The 18,460-nt window shown below is 35.5% G+C and overlaps 1 protein-coding gene across 1 annotated transcript in view; it reads left to right on the top strand.

Annotated features, from left to right (window-relative positions):
• The window catches only part of GLRA2 (glycine receptor alpha 2), a 206,228-nt gene that overhangs the window by 38,524 nt on the left and 149,244 nt on the right, over positions 1–18,460 (top strand). Inside the window, exons 4-5 of the mRNA XM_049767094.1 lie at positions 1,383–1,450; positions 13,417–13,640. Coding sequence (XP_049623051.1) covers positions 1,383–1,450; positions 13,417–13,640 — 292 coding nt within the window. The remainder of the gene's footprint in view (positions 1–1,382; positions 1,451–13,416; positions 13,641–18,460) is intronic.

Below are 18,460 nucleotides of genomic sequence, written 5' to 3'. Positions count from 1 at the left end.
GAATAACCCCTGAGCATAACGGGTGTGCCCCCCACAAAAAAACCATCCCTTTACCAACACTCTTGCCTTTTACTAAAAGTCTACAGACTTCAATGAGCTGCTTATAACCAAATTTCCTTTCTTTGTTTTAAGTATCCAACATACATTTGTAGAGTTTAAAAATCCTGTACAATTGTGATACCAGCTGTGTTTTACTACTAGAATTTGAAGGAGACCTCAAGCCAAACTCCTCTTCATTCAGATTCTGTAGGCTTGTTGGGTACAGAGCCAACAGTGGGGAGGGTGTTACTTGCATCAGGACGTTGAGCTGAAGAGAAACAAATTTCCACAGAGGAAAGCAGTGAGTGAATAGATATTTCATGGCACTATGTTCTTAACACAGAAAGCATTAGAGTAAAACTCTAAAAGTGATAAATATATTTTCTAGCAAAATATGATGCCACAAAATCATCAGTCATTTATACATTATTGAAAAACAGAGTCCACATCCATGCCTTTCTCATTGCACCTGATCTAGGAACTTTAACAGCCTGCTGTGGTTAGTGCTTGGATTCAAGACAAACAACAAGGGAAAAGAGAGCCCCATGTCTCCAGATGTGGAAACAATAGGTTCCCACAAAACATATCTGGGAGCTCTTGCCTAACATAATATTTACCGAGTCAACAATATGGAAATTAAGTTGTATTTCTGTGTTTATTTATGGAAACAGGTTTTTTTTGGTAATTCTGTATATCATTTTACACAGAGGGTCAGAGGATATCAAGAATGAATGGGTGGAGTCAGAGAGACAGTACAGTGGGTAAGGCAATTGTCTAGCATGCAGCCAATCCAAGTCAATCTCCAGTACCCCCAGAAGGTTTCCCAGGACCACCAGGAGTAATTCCTGTGCACTGTTGCGAACACACACACAGACAGACATACACACATAAAGAATGAATGGGGTAAATTCAGAGGTATCAAGAGAATCAAATTAAACTCACTTGAGATTGAGTGACATACAAAAGAAGGTGAATATTCCGGATTGATCCACAATTCAAAATGCAGTTTAATTTAACCTCCTAGGTACCCACTTTTGATATCTACAATACTGAAAATACCAAGACCAAAGAAAGCTTCCAACCCACAAGGCTATTTTGATAGTAACTATTGACAGTTTAATTTAATAGATTGCAGCTTATATTTTCCAAATCCAAATCTCTTCCAGGTAAGTTATCATCGATTAACTGTAATTTAAAATACACTATGAATCTCTGAGCAGAATTTCTTTGCAACCTCATCATGATTTTAAACTTTGTTTACATTTCTAATCATTTGCACAGCTATTTATGGAGCTATATATTTTCTTCGATGTATATTGCAATATTCTTATTGCATTCTGCAGGTCCTCCAGTAAACGTTACTTGCAATATTTTTATCAACAGTTTTGGATCAGTCACAGAAACCACCATGGTAAGTGCCTAAATGCCACTGGCAAGAGAAAAACATAACTTGATTATGCCATGAACACAACCTGTCAAATTTTCTATTTATTGTTCAACTTGCAGGACCTCCTGTAAATGTTACCTGCAACATATTTATCAACAGCTTTGGGTCAATAGCAGAAACTACAATGGTGAGTGGGCCTGAATATTGAAGCCATCGTGTGAAGGAATGGGATATGGGATTGAAGAACACTTGATATTTCTAGGACATTTCCTGAATGCCAATTCCCAAGTTCACTTGATTCTAAAAAAAGCAATTATTTACGTTTCTTTAGTTTAGAGAGCCATTAGTCAAGTATTCATTACTTAAAATGTAATAAGTTTTACTCATCATTCCATAGAACTTTTAGTAACACTTGATATTTGGTTAGGTTTAGAAAAAATTATCAGTAATAAGCAGGGCACATAGTTAAGTGTATTTTAATATTTGTACCTCAAATGTTTCATAAATATTTATTTCAAAGTTTAGGGGTTATTTTATATCAATTTTTATATAGTAGAAGTTCCAGCATAATCAGGCCTCCCTGTGTTACTACATTTTATTAAATGTCACAGTGCTGACCTTACAAACACATACACACATTTTGTCAGCAATAGAAAATGGTCCCAAATCCAAAACAATTACATGAATGCAGGATTTCTTGGAAAATATTTAACTTAAGGAGTTGGAGAAATGGTGCAGTGGTGGCTTACATGTAGCTGAACCAGGTTTGATCCCAACACCACATATGTAAAAATGTAAATGTGCACCTTCATTAAGCCAAGAGAAAGCTAAATATTTAAGGAGATGGAAAACTTAGCCAGCCAGGGGTGATCCCTGAGCACAGAGCCAGGCATAAGCCCTGAGAACTGCTAGGCATAGCTCAACAAACTAAAAAAATAAATTAATAGAAAAATATAATTTAAAATTAAATAAAAGCTCATCATAGTACATGAAAACAAGTTTTCTTATGTGAAAACTATTTGTAATATTATACAATACACCCATATCCTTTCAAAATACCAAGGTCATGATATTATGGGTACTAATATGGTAATGATTTACTCTATTAAATCAGTCATTTTCTTACACAATGCTAGTCTATAGTGTGGAGATTATATTTGAATAAAATCTTTTTCTGAAGCATATAAAATTTAAGTGCTAAACAAATTGGCTGGTCTATTGTGTATGGTTATGAAAAGTATACAATATATGACTGAATAAAATAAAAATCAAAATAGATTAGCTTGAGTAAGTGTTATGAAGGCCAACATTCTAGAAACACTCAAGATGTGAAACAATGAACCTCTTCAATTTTTAATGAAATTTTATTTTAGATTATTAGGGTCATGTTAACAATTACTGTAATTTTTGGTGTCCTTGATACAAGAAAGAAATAATTTACTTTCCAGTAGGTATTCTTATTGGCAAAATTAGACAGAATCCAAGCCTCCTGTCCATTTAAATATTTTTATTTGCAGCATTGTCCAGAAATGAGACTTCTTTTCATTCTCAGAAATGAGAATTTAGTTCATTCAGAATTATGTCCAAATAAGAAAATGCAGCAACATTATTAAATGCTGCATAAGAAAAACGGAGTATGGAAAAATAATCCAACCCTGGGCTTGGCATTCAGTTTCTGTCACTTCTTTCCTGGTTCAATCTTAATAACTAAGGGGCAACTCCTCCAACAGCCCAGATGACTGTCGCCACCTTTACACGATGGCATTCAATGACAATATTTGCACGACCTAATGCTGATTGCATTAATTAGACTCCTAAGTTGCTTTGATTAAGTCTCCTCAATCAAAAATGTAAATGTGCACCTTCATTAAGTCAAGAAAAGCTAAATATTTAAGGAGATGGAAAACTGAAGCTACAGATGTCCTTGTTTCCTATCTCTAATAGCTTTCAAAGGTGTTTCATAATTGGATGGCTCAGGTGTTCCTTGCCCACTTATGATGAGGTCTTTTGTCATTATCTCAATGAGAAAATTTGTCTATTTTGCTGTATGAAACTGATTGAGTCATGTGGTTAGAATGAGCTTCATTCTTCTTAGCTTTAATATTATAATGACAATATAGCATTGAAAAAGTCATTGATTATTTCCTTCGATTACGGTTTTCTTTTTTTTTTTCCTTTTCTTTCTTTTTTTTTTTTTTTGGTTTTTCGGGCCACACCCGTTTAATGCTCAGGGGTTACTCCTGGCTAAGTGCTCAGAATTTGCCCCTGGCTTGGGGGACCATATGGGACGCAGGGGGATCGAACCGTGGTCCTTCCTTGGCTAGCGCTTGCAAGGCAGACACCTCATCTCTAGTGCCACCTCGCCGGCCCCAATTATGGTTTTCTTGTGAAGATAAAATACTTGTGAATCTCTATCACTTAGATAAAAGAATACGTTCTCATGATATCTACAGTAGATTTTTTTTCTGGAAAAAGCCAGGCAGTTAATACTTAAGATTTTGAGAACCAGTCAGTCTCTGTCACTATATTTTGCGAATTTGACATGTATAAAAGTCATAAACAATAAACAATAGTAAAACAAAAAATGTGGTTTTTAAGGAAACCTACAAAAAAACAGAACAGAGCAAATTTGACCTATAAGTCTGAAGTTGTCAATCCCAGATACAAAGGTATCAATGTTAAAATGATTATTATTTGAGTGTTCATAAATATGAGGATTTCTTCACCATGAAGGGATTTTACCAGACATCTAGGCCTGCCTGGGAATCACTGAATGCACCTAGAATCACAAATTTCTTTACCATCCAGAGATGGTAGAATTTTGACAATGTAAAACTTGACTCATAAAAAGTTATAAATGTGCTGCACCTAACAGCCCTCATCTCTCCTGTCTCTGAGATAATGTTAAAAATGTCTTTCATTTTTCTTAAAACCCATAGATGAGTGAAACCATTCTGCGTCTTTATCTCTTTCCCTCTGACTTACTTCACTCAGCATAATAGGTTCCATGTACATCCATGTATAGGAAAATTTCATGATTTCATCTAAATACTTCCAATTCTTTCAGAATCTTTCAGAAAACTGAAGAAATAGAAATACTCCCTAACAATTCCTATGAAACAAACATTACTCTTATACCAAAAGCTGACAGAACTCATAAATTAGGAGGATTACATACCAATACCTTTAGGAACATAGTTGCAAAGAATCAACAAAATATGAGCAAATAGAATCTATCAACTAATAAAAAAGATCATATATATTGACCAAACCCATTCCAGGGATGCAATAAATGCTTAATATGCATTAATCAATTTATGTATTACACCATATTAATACAAGAAAAATCATCTGATGATATCAATTGATGCATTGAAAGCATTTAAAAAGATCTAGCACCCATTCACAATAAAAATTCAATAGAATGGGAACTGAAGGGAATTTCAACATAGTGAAAGACATTTACTACAAGGCCACAACAAAGAATGGGGAAAAACTAAATTTCACTCCTCTAAATTCAGGCAAAATGTAAGGGTGCCTACTCTCACCATGTCTATACAATATAGTATGTGTAATAGTTTTTAGGCAAACAAAAAAAAACTATGTTAAGGGCATCCAAATTGAAAAAAAGAAGTCAAGCTCTCAGTATTTATGGGTGACATTACTATATTTAGAAAATCAAAAAACAACAAAAAAATGTTCCTAGAAATAATAGATTTGTATAGTAGAGTGGCAGGTTTCAAAATTCACACAAAAAGTCCATGACCTTCCTATCTGCAATAATGAAAGAGAAAATTTTTTAAATCTCATGAAATTAAAAGAAAGTTACATTCATAGTTGAGACTCAGAAAAGCAAATACTAAGGAATCAACTCAACCAAATAGGCATGAAATGAAAAAGGACACAAGGAAATGAAAACATATCCCTTGCTCATGGGTTGGAATGATTAGCATCATCAAAATGACAATACTTCCCAAAGCATTACACAGATTCAGTTCAGTTCTATAAGATATCAATGACATTTTTTTAAAATAGTGATTCCAACACTTCTGAAATTTATATGGAACGATAATTCCCCAGTAGCCAAAGTAATACTTGGAGAAAGGATGGGAGGCATCACTTTTCCTAACTTTAAACTATACTGAAAATCAGTAGTAATTAAAACAGCATGGTACTGGGATTAAAAAAATGACCCTCCAAATAATGGAACAGAATGGAAAATCCAGATACAGACCCTCGGGTATATGACGAATTAATATTCAATAAAGGAGCAAAAATATAAAACGGAGCAAGGAAAACCTCTTCAACAAGTGGTACTAGGAAAACTGTCAGCTAATTTTAAAAAATACATAAACTTGTAGATTCCCTAACAACATGCACAAAAGTAAAATTATAAACTTGGATTAAAGACCTAGATATAGGGGCCGGAGAGATAGCACAGCGGTGGGGCATTTGCCTTGCATGAAGAAGGAAGGTGTTTCAAATACTGGCATCCCATATTGTCCCCGAGCCTGCTGGGGGTGATTTCTGAGCATAGAGCCAGGAGTAGCCCCTGAGTGCTGCTGGGTGTGACCCTCCCCCCCAAAAAAAAAGTAAATAAATAAAGACCTAGATATGAGACCTAAATCCATAAGATACGTATAGGCAAACAGGGCATATATTTCAATGACTGAAACTAGGGGCATTTGTAAAGATTAAGTGCCACTGATCAAGCAAGTGGAAACAAACAAGCAATGAGACTACATTAAATTAAGAAAGCTTTACACTTCAAAAGAAACAAATGTCATAATATAAAGAGAGTCCACAATCTGAGAGAAATTGTTTTCCCACCGATCTTCAAATGAAGATTTAATATCTAAGATATATAAAGCACTGGTAGAACTTTACAAGGAAAAAAATCTAACCTTATCAAAAATAGGGAGAAGAGATAAACAGAAACTTCCTCAAAGAATAAATTCAAATGTCCAAAAGACACAAGAAACATTTCTTATATTACTAATCGTCGAAAAATGCAAATCAAAACAAATACCTTATACCAAAGAGATTAGCACAAATCAGAAAGAAAAACAATCAATGTTGAAGTAGATGTGTGGAAAAGGGGACTCTCATTCACTGCTGGTGGGAATGTCGACTTATTTAGCCTTTTTGGAAAACAGTATTGCCAAAAAATCTAAGAATTAAGTTTTCATATGACCCAGCAATTTTTCTTCTGAAAATATACTGAAATGGCCCTCAAAGCACAGAAAGGAATCTACACTCCTATGTTCATTGATGTACTTCACAATACGCAAAATCTAGAATGAACCCAATTGCCCCCAAACAAACAAGGAGATAAAGAAGCTTTGATACATCTACACAACAAAATTCTATGCAGCCATTAGAAAGTCATGAAATATGCTGACAAGTGGATGGGTATGGAGAGTATCAGCTAAGTGAAATGAGTGAGGGACAGACAGAATTCTCATGTACATTTGTGAGATATAAAGAAATATAGTAGGATAATAATAACCAAAGACAATAGAAACAAAAGCCAGGTGAATGGCTCCTTAGTAGAAATCTTGCCACAATATGGAGGTGGATGTTTAGGTCAGAGAAATGACCACTATGATAAGGATTATGGGAAGTGATCAGTCTGGACAAGAACTGGGTGCTGAAAAGAGGTAAAGTGATATGTATGTCCTTTTTAGAAAAGATACCACAAACTAAAGTTTCTTGAAGGACTAAAGAAAAGTGTTTACCCATAGAGACAGGCTGCCGGTGGTGCATGAAGGAAACTGCACACTGTTGGAGAGAAGTGGACATTGGTGGAGGGGTCAAACATTGTATGACATTGAAACATTGTAGATCAAACATTGTAGGGATCAAACATTGTAGGACATTGAAGGACTCAAATATTGTAAGGTTCAAACAATGATTCAATAATTAAAAAATAATTTAAAACCCAATATTGCTTCTCACTTTTTCCTGGATGCAAGCATTAAAGATGTGTGCTCACAGGACATCATATTTGTAATATTCTAAGGAATATTTCTATGGCACAATGATATACATCATATCAAATTACATATGTTTTGCATTATCATGAGGATCATATACTAGTCAGTGCTAGTTGACTTGTTTTGAGAATATTCGGTACAGGGGCTAGAGCGATAGAATTATGGGTAAGGCATGCCTTGCATGCAGCTGGAGTGACAGAATTGTGGGTAAGGCATGCCTTGCATGCAGCTAGAGCAATAGAATTGTGGGTAAGGCATGCCTTGCATGCAGCTAAACCGGGTACAATCCCCAGTATCCTGTATGGCTCCCTGAGCATCGCCAAGGGCTAGTCATGAGTGCAAAGTCATGAGTAACCCCTGAGAACCACCAGATATGCCCTCCCCGCAAAAAAGAATATTCAGTGTAATGACTTTGGGGATTCCCAAAAATTAAAAGATGAGTAAGGTATATAAAGGTGAGAAAGGTGTCATATGTTGTTTTCAAAATGTCAATTTCAATTCTTTTTTAAGCCCTCATTAGCTGCTTTTAGCAAATGAATTTTCAGAATTGGGAACATATTTGCAATCCCCTTTGCACATATGACAACATTATTTGTGAATATTTATAATTTTAGTAAAGGTCAAAATTCTTTGTATGCCATTTGCATGCAGCTTTCCTCAAAGATGGGCATTTTTATTTAGATCTGGGGGTGATGGAATACTTTTGGTGCTACAACAGCAGATACCAGCACACTCTTCATTGATCAAATTTGGGAAGAGGGAAAAGAACTTTAAAATGTACAAAATAGTATGTTTAGTATATATGGAATATGATCTGGCTCCCTCAAACTCTGCCCCCAATGGTAAATTCTCCAAACTCTGCTGGTTACTGCTTCTAGGTGAGACATTGATTTATCTCCCATGTGAAATCACATTTCTGAAGCATCAGGCAAGAGGTAGACAATCCCATATGGGAATGCGTGCTGTGCTGTAACTGCTGGAACATTGTGGCTCCCTTTCATGCTACAGAAACATAAGTAATTTATAAGAAGCTACTAACCTTTCAGGGATAGCATGGAGACACATTGCTGATTTCTGACTTCTAAGAAAAACTCAAGAATCTAACACAAGCCTGGCATTTTGCGGTCTTGGCCTCTAAATTAAGAATGCAGTATGAACACCTGAAATTATCAGAAAGCAACTATCCTCTATGACTTCAAATTCAAGTTTAACTTCTCATATCAAAGCTAGCACAGACTAAAAATAATGAAAGCTTTAAACAGTGCAGCTAAGGTTAAAACTAAAGTTGGCACTGTGAGAAATCAAGGAATCATATCCTTGTCTTTGACAACTTTTAACATAATTGAATTTAAAATGCATAACCCTAAAAAAGAGATCAATCATAAGGTGTAATGGGAATAGTGGAATTATTTATATATAAATGCTTTACTAAATAGAATGATGTCAAAATAATTCAATTTAAGGAAACAGTCTGTGTGCCATGAGCATAACGTTAGAAAGTACTAAAGAGTGAGTTTTAATAAATTCAAAATTTGATATGAAATAATAATACAAATTATAAGTACTTATACTACTGGTGTGAAGAATATAATAAAGGGGCCAGAACTATAGTACAGTGGGTTTGGCATTTGCCTTGCATGCAGCCAACCCAAGATCAATCACTAGCACCCCATATAGTTTCCTGGGTCCACTAAAAGTGATTTTTGAGTACACAGCCAGAAGTAAGCCTTGAGTCCTGAGCATTCACTACTCTATGGATCAAAAAACAAAACAAAATAATATAATAGATCATATGACTTATCACACCTTTTGCTCGTGTGTATTACAGATACTTACACATAATCTGAATGTTTCCATTACCTATTCCATACTAGATCATCAATCATAGAAAAACAAATTTTATTATAGGTAATTTATTCATGGTAGAATCTGTCTCTAGGACCAAAGACAGTGTTAACAAATTACGTTTGTTTATAGGCATGTCTCTCAATATTTACTTTCCTTTAAATATTTAATTAAACCTAGAAGCAAAATTAAAGAAAAAGAAAGACTACAGAACAAGGTAAATATCTCCTGTGGTTTGAAATAAAAGAGAGGGGAAAAACTTTTTATCTGTAAACCAACAGAAATGATACATAGATAACTGATGTGTCAAAAAATTACTCTGTATTAAAAACAATAGTGTATTTTAAAAATTACAGAGGCTAGAAAATTTTTCTTTGACTAGTTACTAAATTAGACCCTTGGTTATTCTTTTCCATTCTTAGATATTTGAAAGGTCATATTTATTTTAGAACAGTATAAATCATAAAAATTGTGGACATATTTAATAATATTTTATTTAAACACCATGTTTCATTTTATGTTGGGGGAGCATACCTGGAAATTTTTAGGGGTTATGCCTGGCTCTGCACTCAGGAATTACTCCTAGGGATGCTCAGGGGAACTATATGGGATTTAGTATTTAAACCCAGGTTAGTTTCATGCAAGATGTCATGCCTAGATGTTATTAATAAAAAACACACACAAATACTTGCAAAAGACTCAATTAATGATCTAGTTCATATAATATGTCATTATGACATAAATTATACTTTCCTTCTAAAATTTCCAATTCTCTGCACTTATAAATGGAATTATTAATTTTTTTAAATGTTATATATAAAATACAAGATTTTTCAACCAGGGATTATATGGGCTCCCATGGGACTGAAGAATAACCCAATGGGACCACAGGTGAAACTCTGTAAATGTGTATCTATGGCACAAAACTAGGGAGTCGATCAGTAAGATAGGGTGAAGGGACATGAGCAAGAAAAAAAGGTTGAAAGGGGGCCGGGCGGTGGCGCTAAAGGTAAGGTGCCTGCCTTGCCTGCGCTAGCCTTGGAAGGACCGCGGTTCGATCCCCCGGTGTCCCATATGGTCCCCCAAGCCAGGAGCAACTTCTGAGCACATAGCCAGGAGTAACCCCTGAGCGTTACCGGGTGTGGCCCAAAAACCAAAAAAAAAAAGAAAAAAAAAGGTTGAAAGAGGCCGTAATAAGGAAAGGGAGAAAAACTGATCCAATAATGTTATTGTGATAAAACTGGTTAACTGGGGTTTAGCTTTTGTTTGTTTGTTTGTTTTTGTTTGAGGGCCACACCTCACAGTGCTCAGGGGTTGCTGCTGGCTCTGCACTCAGGGAACATGCCTGGTGGTGCCCAGAAGACCATATGGGATGCTGATGATCAAATCCAGCTGGTTTATGCAAGGCAAATGTCCTACTATCACTTTGGCCCATGTGGTTTATTTTGAGTTCTAATACTGGAAGATTCTATTTTTACATCTACATGTATAATTCAAAATAGAAAAACAGAAAGCATTGGACAATAAGCATGAAAGACACATTAACAAAAATATAATAGCTGCAAAAATTTACACAAAGTTTTAAAACGTTAGTGTGTCCCTATAAAGTGCACTAATGAAAAATTCTGTAGAATTCCTCAATATGCATTGTTAGACTCAAGGTAGGCTTTCAACAAGGCTGCAGTCCTGGTGATTTTGCTTTATAATACTTCCAGCTTCTTGTGGCCTCTTCAAGACTATTCTCTGACTACTTCTAGAGGACCCTGGGCCATTTACCTGTTACTTTCAGCTGCCATTCTTCCCCTACAGAGTTCTTTATTTTAAGAGGGGTCAAAGGGGCCAACTTCAGTTAAACTTCCTATGGAAGGAAGCTCCTAGAATCCCAATACATTTTTTTCAAAGATAAATGTTTCTCAAGAAGTGAAAAGAGATGAATGTCAAACACTAAAGTAACGAAACCTGAGGAAAATCTTACAGTTTCTTGTATATAATCATATATAAATTTGAATTATATGGTCAGTTGCCCCATTTTAATTTTATACAACACACAATTGCACTCTTAAATAAGACTCTAAAGATTTCAGTAGCTCTTGTTGTTCATAAAATGCTAAATTATTGGGACTAGAAAAATCGCATGAAGGTAAGGCATTTGCCTTGTTTGCAGAAGGTCGGTGGTTCAAATCCTGGCATCCCATATGGTCCCCTGAGCCTGCTAGGAGCTATTTCTGAGCATAGAGCCAGGAATAACCCCTGAGTGCTGCTAGGTGTGACCCCAAAACAAAAACAAAAACAAAAAATGCTAGATTATTTACCTTTTTCCAGTTAGAATCTTCTAGTTCTTCGGACAATTTAAAAAGATACAAGACTGGGAAAGTTTTGAGGTTCTGCCATTCCAGTGATAGCCCAATAGGAAAACCAGTGAACAAATAGCATAGGATGAAAGCTATTTGCAGGGCCCCAAACATCCAAGAATATGCTGCAAAGATCTGCTGTAATTTGAAATAAACCCTAAATGATAATAATTTCTAAGTCAGGGGCTAGAAAGATAGTACAGCAGTTATAGTGATTGTCTTGCATTTGACCAACCATTGTTTGATATTCTGCATCCCAAACACTGCCATGAGTGATTCATAAATGCAGAGCCTAGAGGAACCCCTGAGCACTGCCATGTGTGGCCCCAAAAATAAATAAACAAAACACAACGCCAAGTCAGACAGTGCCTATGCTGCACAATGAATTAAACTGCATATTTTTTCTTTTAATATTTCAAACTTCCAAATGAGCTGGATTTTGGTGCCTAAGTTTAAAATAGTTAATATTCTTCTTTAGACTTGTACTTGTCACTCTTTCCCAAAACTGATACCTTCAAAATCATCATCTGTCTGATCATCAGGATGCCTGTTTATTTTTTAATTAAGTCAAGATCATTTGGATAGTTTAATTAGGAGAAGAAATTTTTTTCCAGACATCCCAAGCTTTAAAACATTTTTTCCTGTTTTGAAGAAATTCACACAAACTTGACCATTCTGAAATTATCTCCATGGTCTGTTTTGCTTACAACTGTGGTTCCTGGATGTGGGACTTTGGGGGAGAAATTGGGAACTTTTTAGACAATTCATCACAAGATGTCACTCAGAATCTAGTAAACAATTATCCAAAATCCAGGTGGCAAAGATGTGGAGATGAAACAAATGTTGTTGAATAAAAGTAAAGGAAAGAAAATAAAAAAGAAGTAGCAGGAATTGTGCTAAATGAATACAAACAATGAAAATAAATGCATATTATCTCTTTGCCACACCTGCATGACGAAGGAATCAATACAGTTGAAGACTAATGTGGTTTCAATTAAGTGGAACAATATTTCTATGAACATAAGGTCTTTTACATAGAAATTCCCAGGAGAATAGTGACTTTCCCAATTCATTCAGCACAGAAGGAAAGTTCTAGACCAAGTGGGAATGTCAGAGGTTTAACTGAGGCTCCCACATGAAGAAATACTTTTGTCAGAAATAGTCTGATTAGAAAACAGAAAATATACCTGCTTTGACAAAGCACCAAATAGATTTCTACATATATACATGCCATTCAGAGAAATAATTGAATATTGAAGAATTTCTAAAGATTGTCACTGAAACATCATGGTATTTATATTGCTAAGTTTTGAAAATTGTTGCCCCAAAATGTCTAAGTTTTATCATACAATTTACACTCCCAAAATTACAGATTGAGTTTCCATCTGCCCAAAGCATCTCAAGAGAATTCGAAGAGATCATATAATTTCTGCTTTGGAAAATGAGTCCATCTTATTTGACAACCTGCCATTACAAACGGACTTCTGTGCTCAGTTTGATTTATCAAAAACAAAATCAGTTTGAATTCATATTATGAATAATTTAAACACAAAAAGTCAACCAAGTCAATTTATTGGTTCCATTCAGTGTTCCAATTTTGATGAGTCATCCTTCATTTTCCTACATCTACTAAGACTTCAGAGGTTTATTTTAGACCCATCCTGGTTTACTCAAGATACCAAGCAACATAGTACAAATCATGGGGAGGGGAAAAGGAAGGGAGACATTTAGATGGTGTAGGTTAACTTATTGTACTGAAGTAGACTATAAGTATCTCTTGTGTATGACATTTCTATAGGATTACCGAGTGAACATTTTTCTGAGACAACAGTGGAATGATTCACGGCTGGCATACAGTGAGTATCCTGATGATTCCCTCGACTTGGACCCATCTATGCTGGACTCCATTTGGAAACCGGATTTGTTCTTTGCCAATGAGAAGGGGGCTAACTTCCATGATGTCACAACCGACAACAAACTGCTTAGGATTTCCAAAAATGGCAAAGTGCTCTACAGTATCAGGTAAGCTGCCTTCAACTAAGCCTATTAACTTCAACATTTTTCTCCTGGCGCAGAGCTGCCTTTTTCAGCAGGGCAGTATGTATACAAATGATTAATTGTTGTGATTTTTTAAAATGTTTTGGTGAGAGTGCCAGAGGTCCCTATGGTCTCAGAAGTTTATTATGCACAAATATATACATATATTTAAAATGGTAATTCAGTGATGGTAAATATTTTCCCAAATATGTCTTTCGTTGGGCCCGGAGAGATAGCACAGCGGCGTTTGCCTTGCAAGCAGCCGATCCAGGACCTAAGGTGGTTGGTTTGAATCCCGGTGTCCCATATGGTCCCCTGTGCCTGCCAGGAGCTATGTCTGAGCAGACAGCCAGGAGTAACCCTTGAGCACCGCCGGGTGTGGCCCAAAAACCAATATATATATATATATATATATATATGTCTTTCGTTGTTCAGTAAAGAAAACTTGAGAGATTTCTTCCAATTACCATTGAATATAATGCACAAATTTTCATTTCTAGTGACTTTGCTGTTTTACAACTTTATCTGCATTATTGATAAAAATTAATCAAATGGTTCAGCATAATGATCAACAACAACAGACTTTGTGCTGAGTGCAGTATGCGAACTTGATTTCTTACATTTTCTTAGGCTTAAGCTTGGGAGTGACAATTTCTAAGATTCATTTTTGTAGTTGTGTTCACATATGCTCTTTACCAGAATCTATTTTACCCACAAGTAATATATATTATCCCACATAAATCTTTTGCTGAACTCTAATAAGTTTTTCTGTAAAACTCTAAGACTCGTATTTCTTCTGCATTGTATGTGAACTATTTTTATACATAAGAACATGGATTTTTTGAAATGATACAAATTAAGAAACGAATTTAAGTTGTTTTGCCATTTATGAAGCTGCATATCATAAAATTTCCAATTAACTTAATTGTAAAAATAAGAAAACCTTATATATTTATGAGTGTTCCTATGAGATTGAATAACAGAGAAAAGACCAGGAAGTATGTTATGTAAAAGGGTAGATCATTCCAGCACTATAGGCCAGATTGTCTCATGCCAATTAAGCAGTTCTGCCATGATAGTGCAAAATCAATCATAGGAAATACACACAGGACCTGATTGTAATTCAGTTAAAAAAAACCTTACCCAGAACAGAATGCACTAGATTTGGCCATTTTATCATAATTTTTTAACATTTAATTTAGTACCGTATTTCTTTTTTTTTTTAAAGATCATCACATTTTAACCATTAATGTTAAATCTTTATATCAAACTATTTATCTTGTTCTCCTTTATTTACTAAATGTATTCACACAGATCTCTCATTTTCTTTTCTCCTCATCCTGACTGTATTTTCATTAAAATGAAACAACTTAAAATATACAAGTTAATCTCTGAACAGATAGCTCTCTGGTAAAACATGAGTTTAATAATCTTAAAATTATATCACAAGAGGTTGATCTTTTTTTAATTTTATTTAAACACCTTGATTACACAATGATTGTGTTTGGGTTTCAGTCATGTGAAGAACACCACCCATAACCAGTTCAACATTCCCATCACCAATGTCCCAAATCTTCCTCCTCCCACCCAACCCCTGCCTGTACTCTAGACAGGCTTTCCATTTCCCTCATACATTCTCATTATTAGGACACTTCAAAATGTAGTTATTTCTCTAACTAAACTCATCACTCTTTGTGGTGAGCTTCCTGAGGTAAGCTGTAACTTCCAGCTATTTTCTCTTATGTGTCTGAAAATTGATATTGCAAGAATGTCTTTTATTTTTCTTAAAACCCATAGATCAGTGAGACCATTCTGCATTTCTCTCTCTCTTTCTGACTTATTTCACTCAGCATAATAGATTCCATGTACATCCATGTATAGGAAAATTTCATGACTTCATCTCTCCTGACAGCTGCATAATATTCCATTGTGTATATGTACCACAGTTTCTTTAGCCATTCGTCTCTTGAAGGACATCTTGGTTGTTTCCAGAGTCTTGCTATGGTAAATAGTGCTGCAATGAATATAGGTGTAAGGAAGGGGTTTTTGTATTGTATTTTTGTGTTCCTAGGGTATATTCCTAGGACTGGTATAGCTGGATCGTATGGGAGCTCAATTTCTAGTTTTTGGAGGAATCTCCATATTGCTTTCCATAAAGGTTGAACTAGACGGCATTCCCACCAGCAGTGGATAAGAGTTCCTTTCTATCCACATCTCCACCAACACTGTTTATTCTCATTCTTTGTGATGTGTGCCATTCTCTTTGGTGTGAGATGGTACCTCATAGTTGTTTTGATTTGCATCTCCCTGATGATTAGTGATGTGGAGCATTTTTTCATGTGTCTTTTGGCCATTTGTATTTCTTCTTTGTCAAAGTGTCTGTCCATTTCTTCTCCCCATTTTTGATGGGATTAGATGGTTTTTTCTTGTAAATTTCTGTCAGTGCCTCTTATATTTTAGGGATTAGCCCCTTATCTGATGGTTATTGGGTGAATAGTTTCTCCCACTCAGTGGGGGGCTCTTGTATCCTGGGCACTATTTGCTTTGAGGTGCAGAAGCTTCTCATCTTAATATATTCCCATCTGTTAATCTCTGCTTACACTTGCTTGGAGAGTGCAGTTTCCTCCTTGAATATGCCTGTAGTCTCAATGTCCTGGAGTGTTTTGCCTACGTGTTGTTCTATATATCTTATGATTTCGGGTATGATATTGAGGTCTTTCATCCATTTGGATTTTACCTTCGTACATGATGTTAGATGGGGGTCTAAATTCAATTTTTTGCAAGTGGCTAACCAGTTGTGCCAACACCACTTGTTGAAGAGGCTTTCTTTGCTCCATTTAGAATTTCTTGCTCCTTTATCAAAAATTGTTTTTGATTGTTTGTCTGGGTAACATTTTCTGAGTATTCAAGCCTATTCCCCTGATCTGAGGTCCTGTCCTTATTCCAATACCATGCTGTTTTGATAACTATTGCTTTGTAGTACAGTTTAAAGTTGGGGAAAGTAATTCCTCCCATATTCTTTTTCCCAATGATTGCTTTAGCTATTCTAGGGTGTTTATTGTTCCAAACGAATTTCAGAAGTGCCTGATCCACTTCTTTGAAGAATGTCATGGGTATCTTTAGATGGATCGCATTAAATCTGTATAATGCTTTGGGGAGTACTGCCATTTTGATGATGTTAATCCTGCCAATCCATGAGCAGGGTATGCGTTTCCATTTCCATGTGTCCTCTCTTATTTCTTGGAGCAGAGTTTTATAGTTTTCCTTGTATAGTTCCTTCACATTTTTAGTCAAGTTGATTCCAAGATATTTGAGTTTGTGTGGCACTATTGTGGATGGGGTTGTTTTCTTATTGTCCATTACTTCCTTATTACTATTGGTGTATAGAAAGGCCATTGATTTTTGTGTATTAATTTGTAGCCTGCCACCTTGCTATATGAATCTATTGTTTCTAGAAGCTTTTCATAGAGACTTTAGGGTAGAGTATCATGTCATCTGCAAACAGTGAAAGCTTGACTTCTTCCTTTCCTATCTGGATTCCCTTGATATCTTTTTCTTGCCTAATCGCTATAGCGAATACTTCCAGTGCTATGTAAAATAGAAGTGGTGAGAGAGGACATCCTTGTCTTATGCCAGAATTTAGAGGAAAGACTTTTAGTTTTTCTCCATTGAGGTTAATATTTGCTGTTTGCTTGTGGTAGATGGCCTTAACTATACTGAGAAATGTTCCTTCCATTCCCATCTTGCTGAGAGTTTTGATCAATAATGGGTATTGGACCTTATCAAATACTTTCTCTGCATCCATTGATATGATCATGTGTTTTTTATTTTTCTTGTTGTTGATGTTGTGTATTATGTTGATAGATTTACGGATGTTAAACCATCCTTGCATTCCTGGGATAAAACCTACTTGATTGTAGTGGATAATCTTCTTAATGAGGCATTGAATCCTATTTGTGAGGATTTTGTTGAGGATCTTTGCATCTGAATTCATCAGCGATATTGTCTGTAATATTCTTTTTTGGTAGCATTTCTGTCTGGTTTAGGTATCAAGGTGATGTTGGCTTCATAAAAGCTATTTGGAAGTGTTCCTGTTTTTTCGATTTCATGAAAGAGTCTTGCCAGGATTGGTAGTAGTTCCTCTTGGAAAGTTTGAAATAATTCATTAGTGAATCCATCGAGCCTGGGATTTTGTTTTTGGAAAGACATTTGATTACTGTTTTATTTTCATCAATAGTGATGGGGGTGTTTAGATATGATACATCCTCTTCCTTCAACCGTGGAAGATTATAAGAGTCCAAGAATTTATCCATTTCTTCCAGGTTCGCATTTTTAGTGGCGTAGTTTCTCAAAGTAGTTTCTGATTACCCTTTTAATCTCTGCCATATCAGTAGTGATCTCTCCTTTTTCATTCCTAATACGAGTTATCAAGTTTCTCTCTCTCTTTCTTTGTTAGTTTTGCCAGTGGTCTGTCAATCTTGTTTATTTTTTCAAAGAACCAACTTCTGCTTTCGTTGATCTTTCAGATTGTTTTTTGGGTTTCCACTTCGTTGATTTTTGCTCTCAGCTTTGTTATTTCCTTCTGTCTCCTTATTTTTGGGTCCTTTTGTTGAGAACTTTCTAGTTCTATGAGCTGTGTCATTAAGCTACTCAGGTAAGCTCCTTCTTCCTTCCTGATGTGTGCTTGCAAAGCTATAAATTTTCCTCTCAGTACTGCTTTTGTTGTGCCCCATAAGTTCTGATAGTTTGTGCCTTTATTATCATTTGTTTCCAGGATTCTTTTGATTTCCTCCTTGATTTCATCT

This window comes from Suncus etruscus, chromosome X (assembly GCF_024139225.1).
Source record: "Suncus etruscus isolate mSunEtr1 chromosome X, mSunEtr1.pri.cur, whole genome shotgun sequence".
Classification (NCBI taxonomy): Eukaryota; Metazoa; Chordata; class Mammalia; order Eulipotyphla; family Soricidae; genus Suncus; species Suncus etruscus.
Note: the sequence above shows the minus strand (reverse complement) of the source record. Positions and strands in the feature narration are given on the sequence as shown.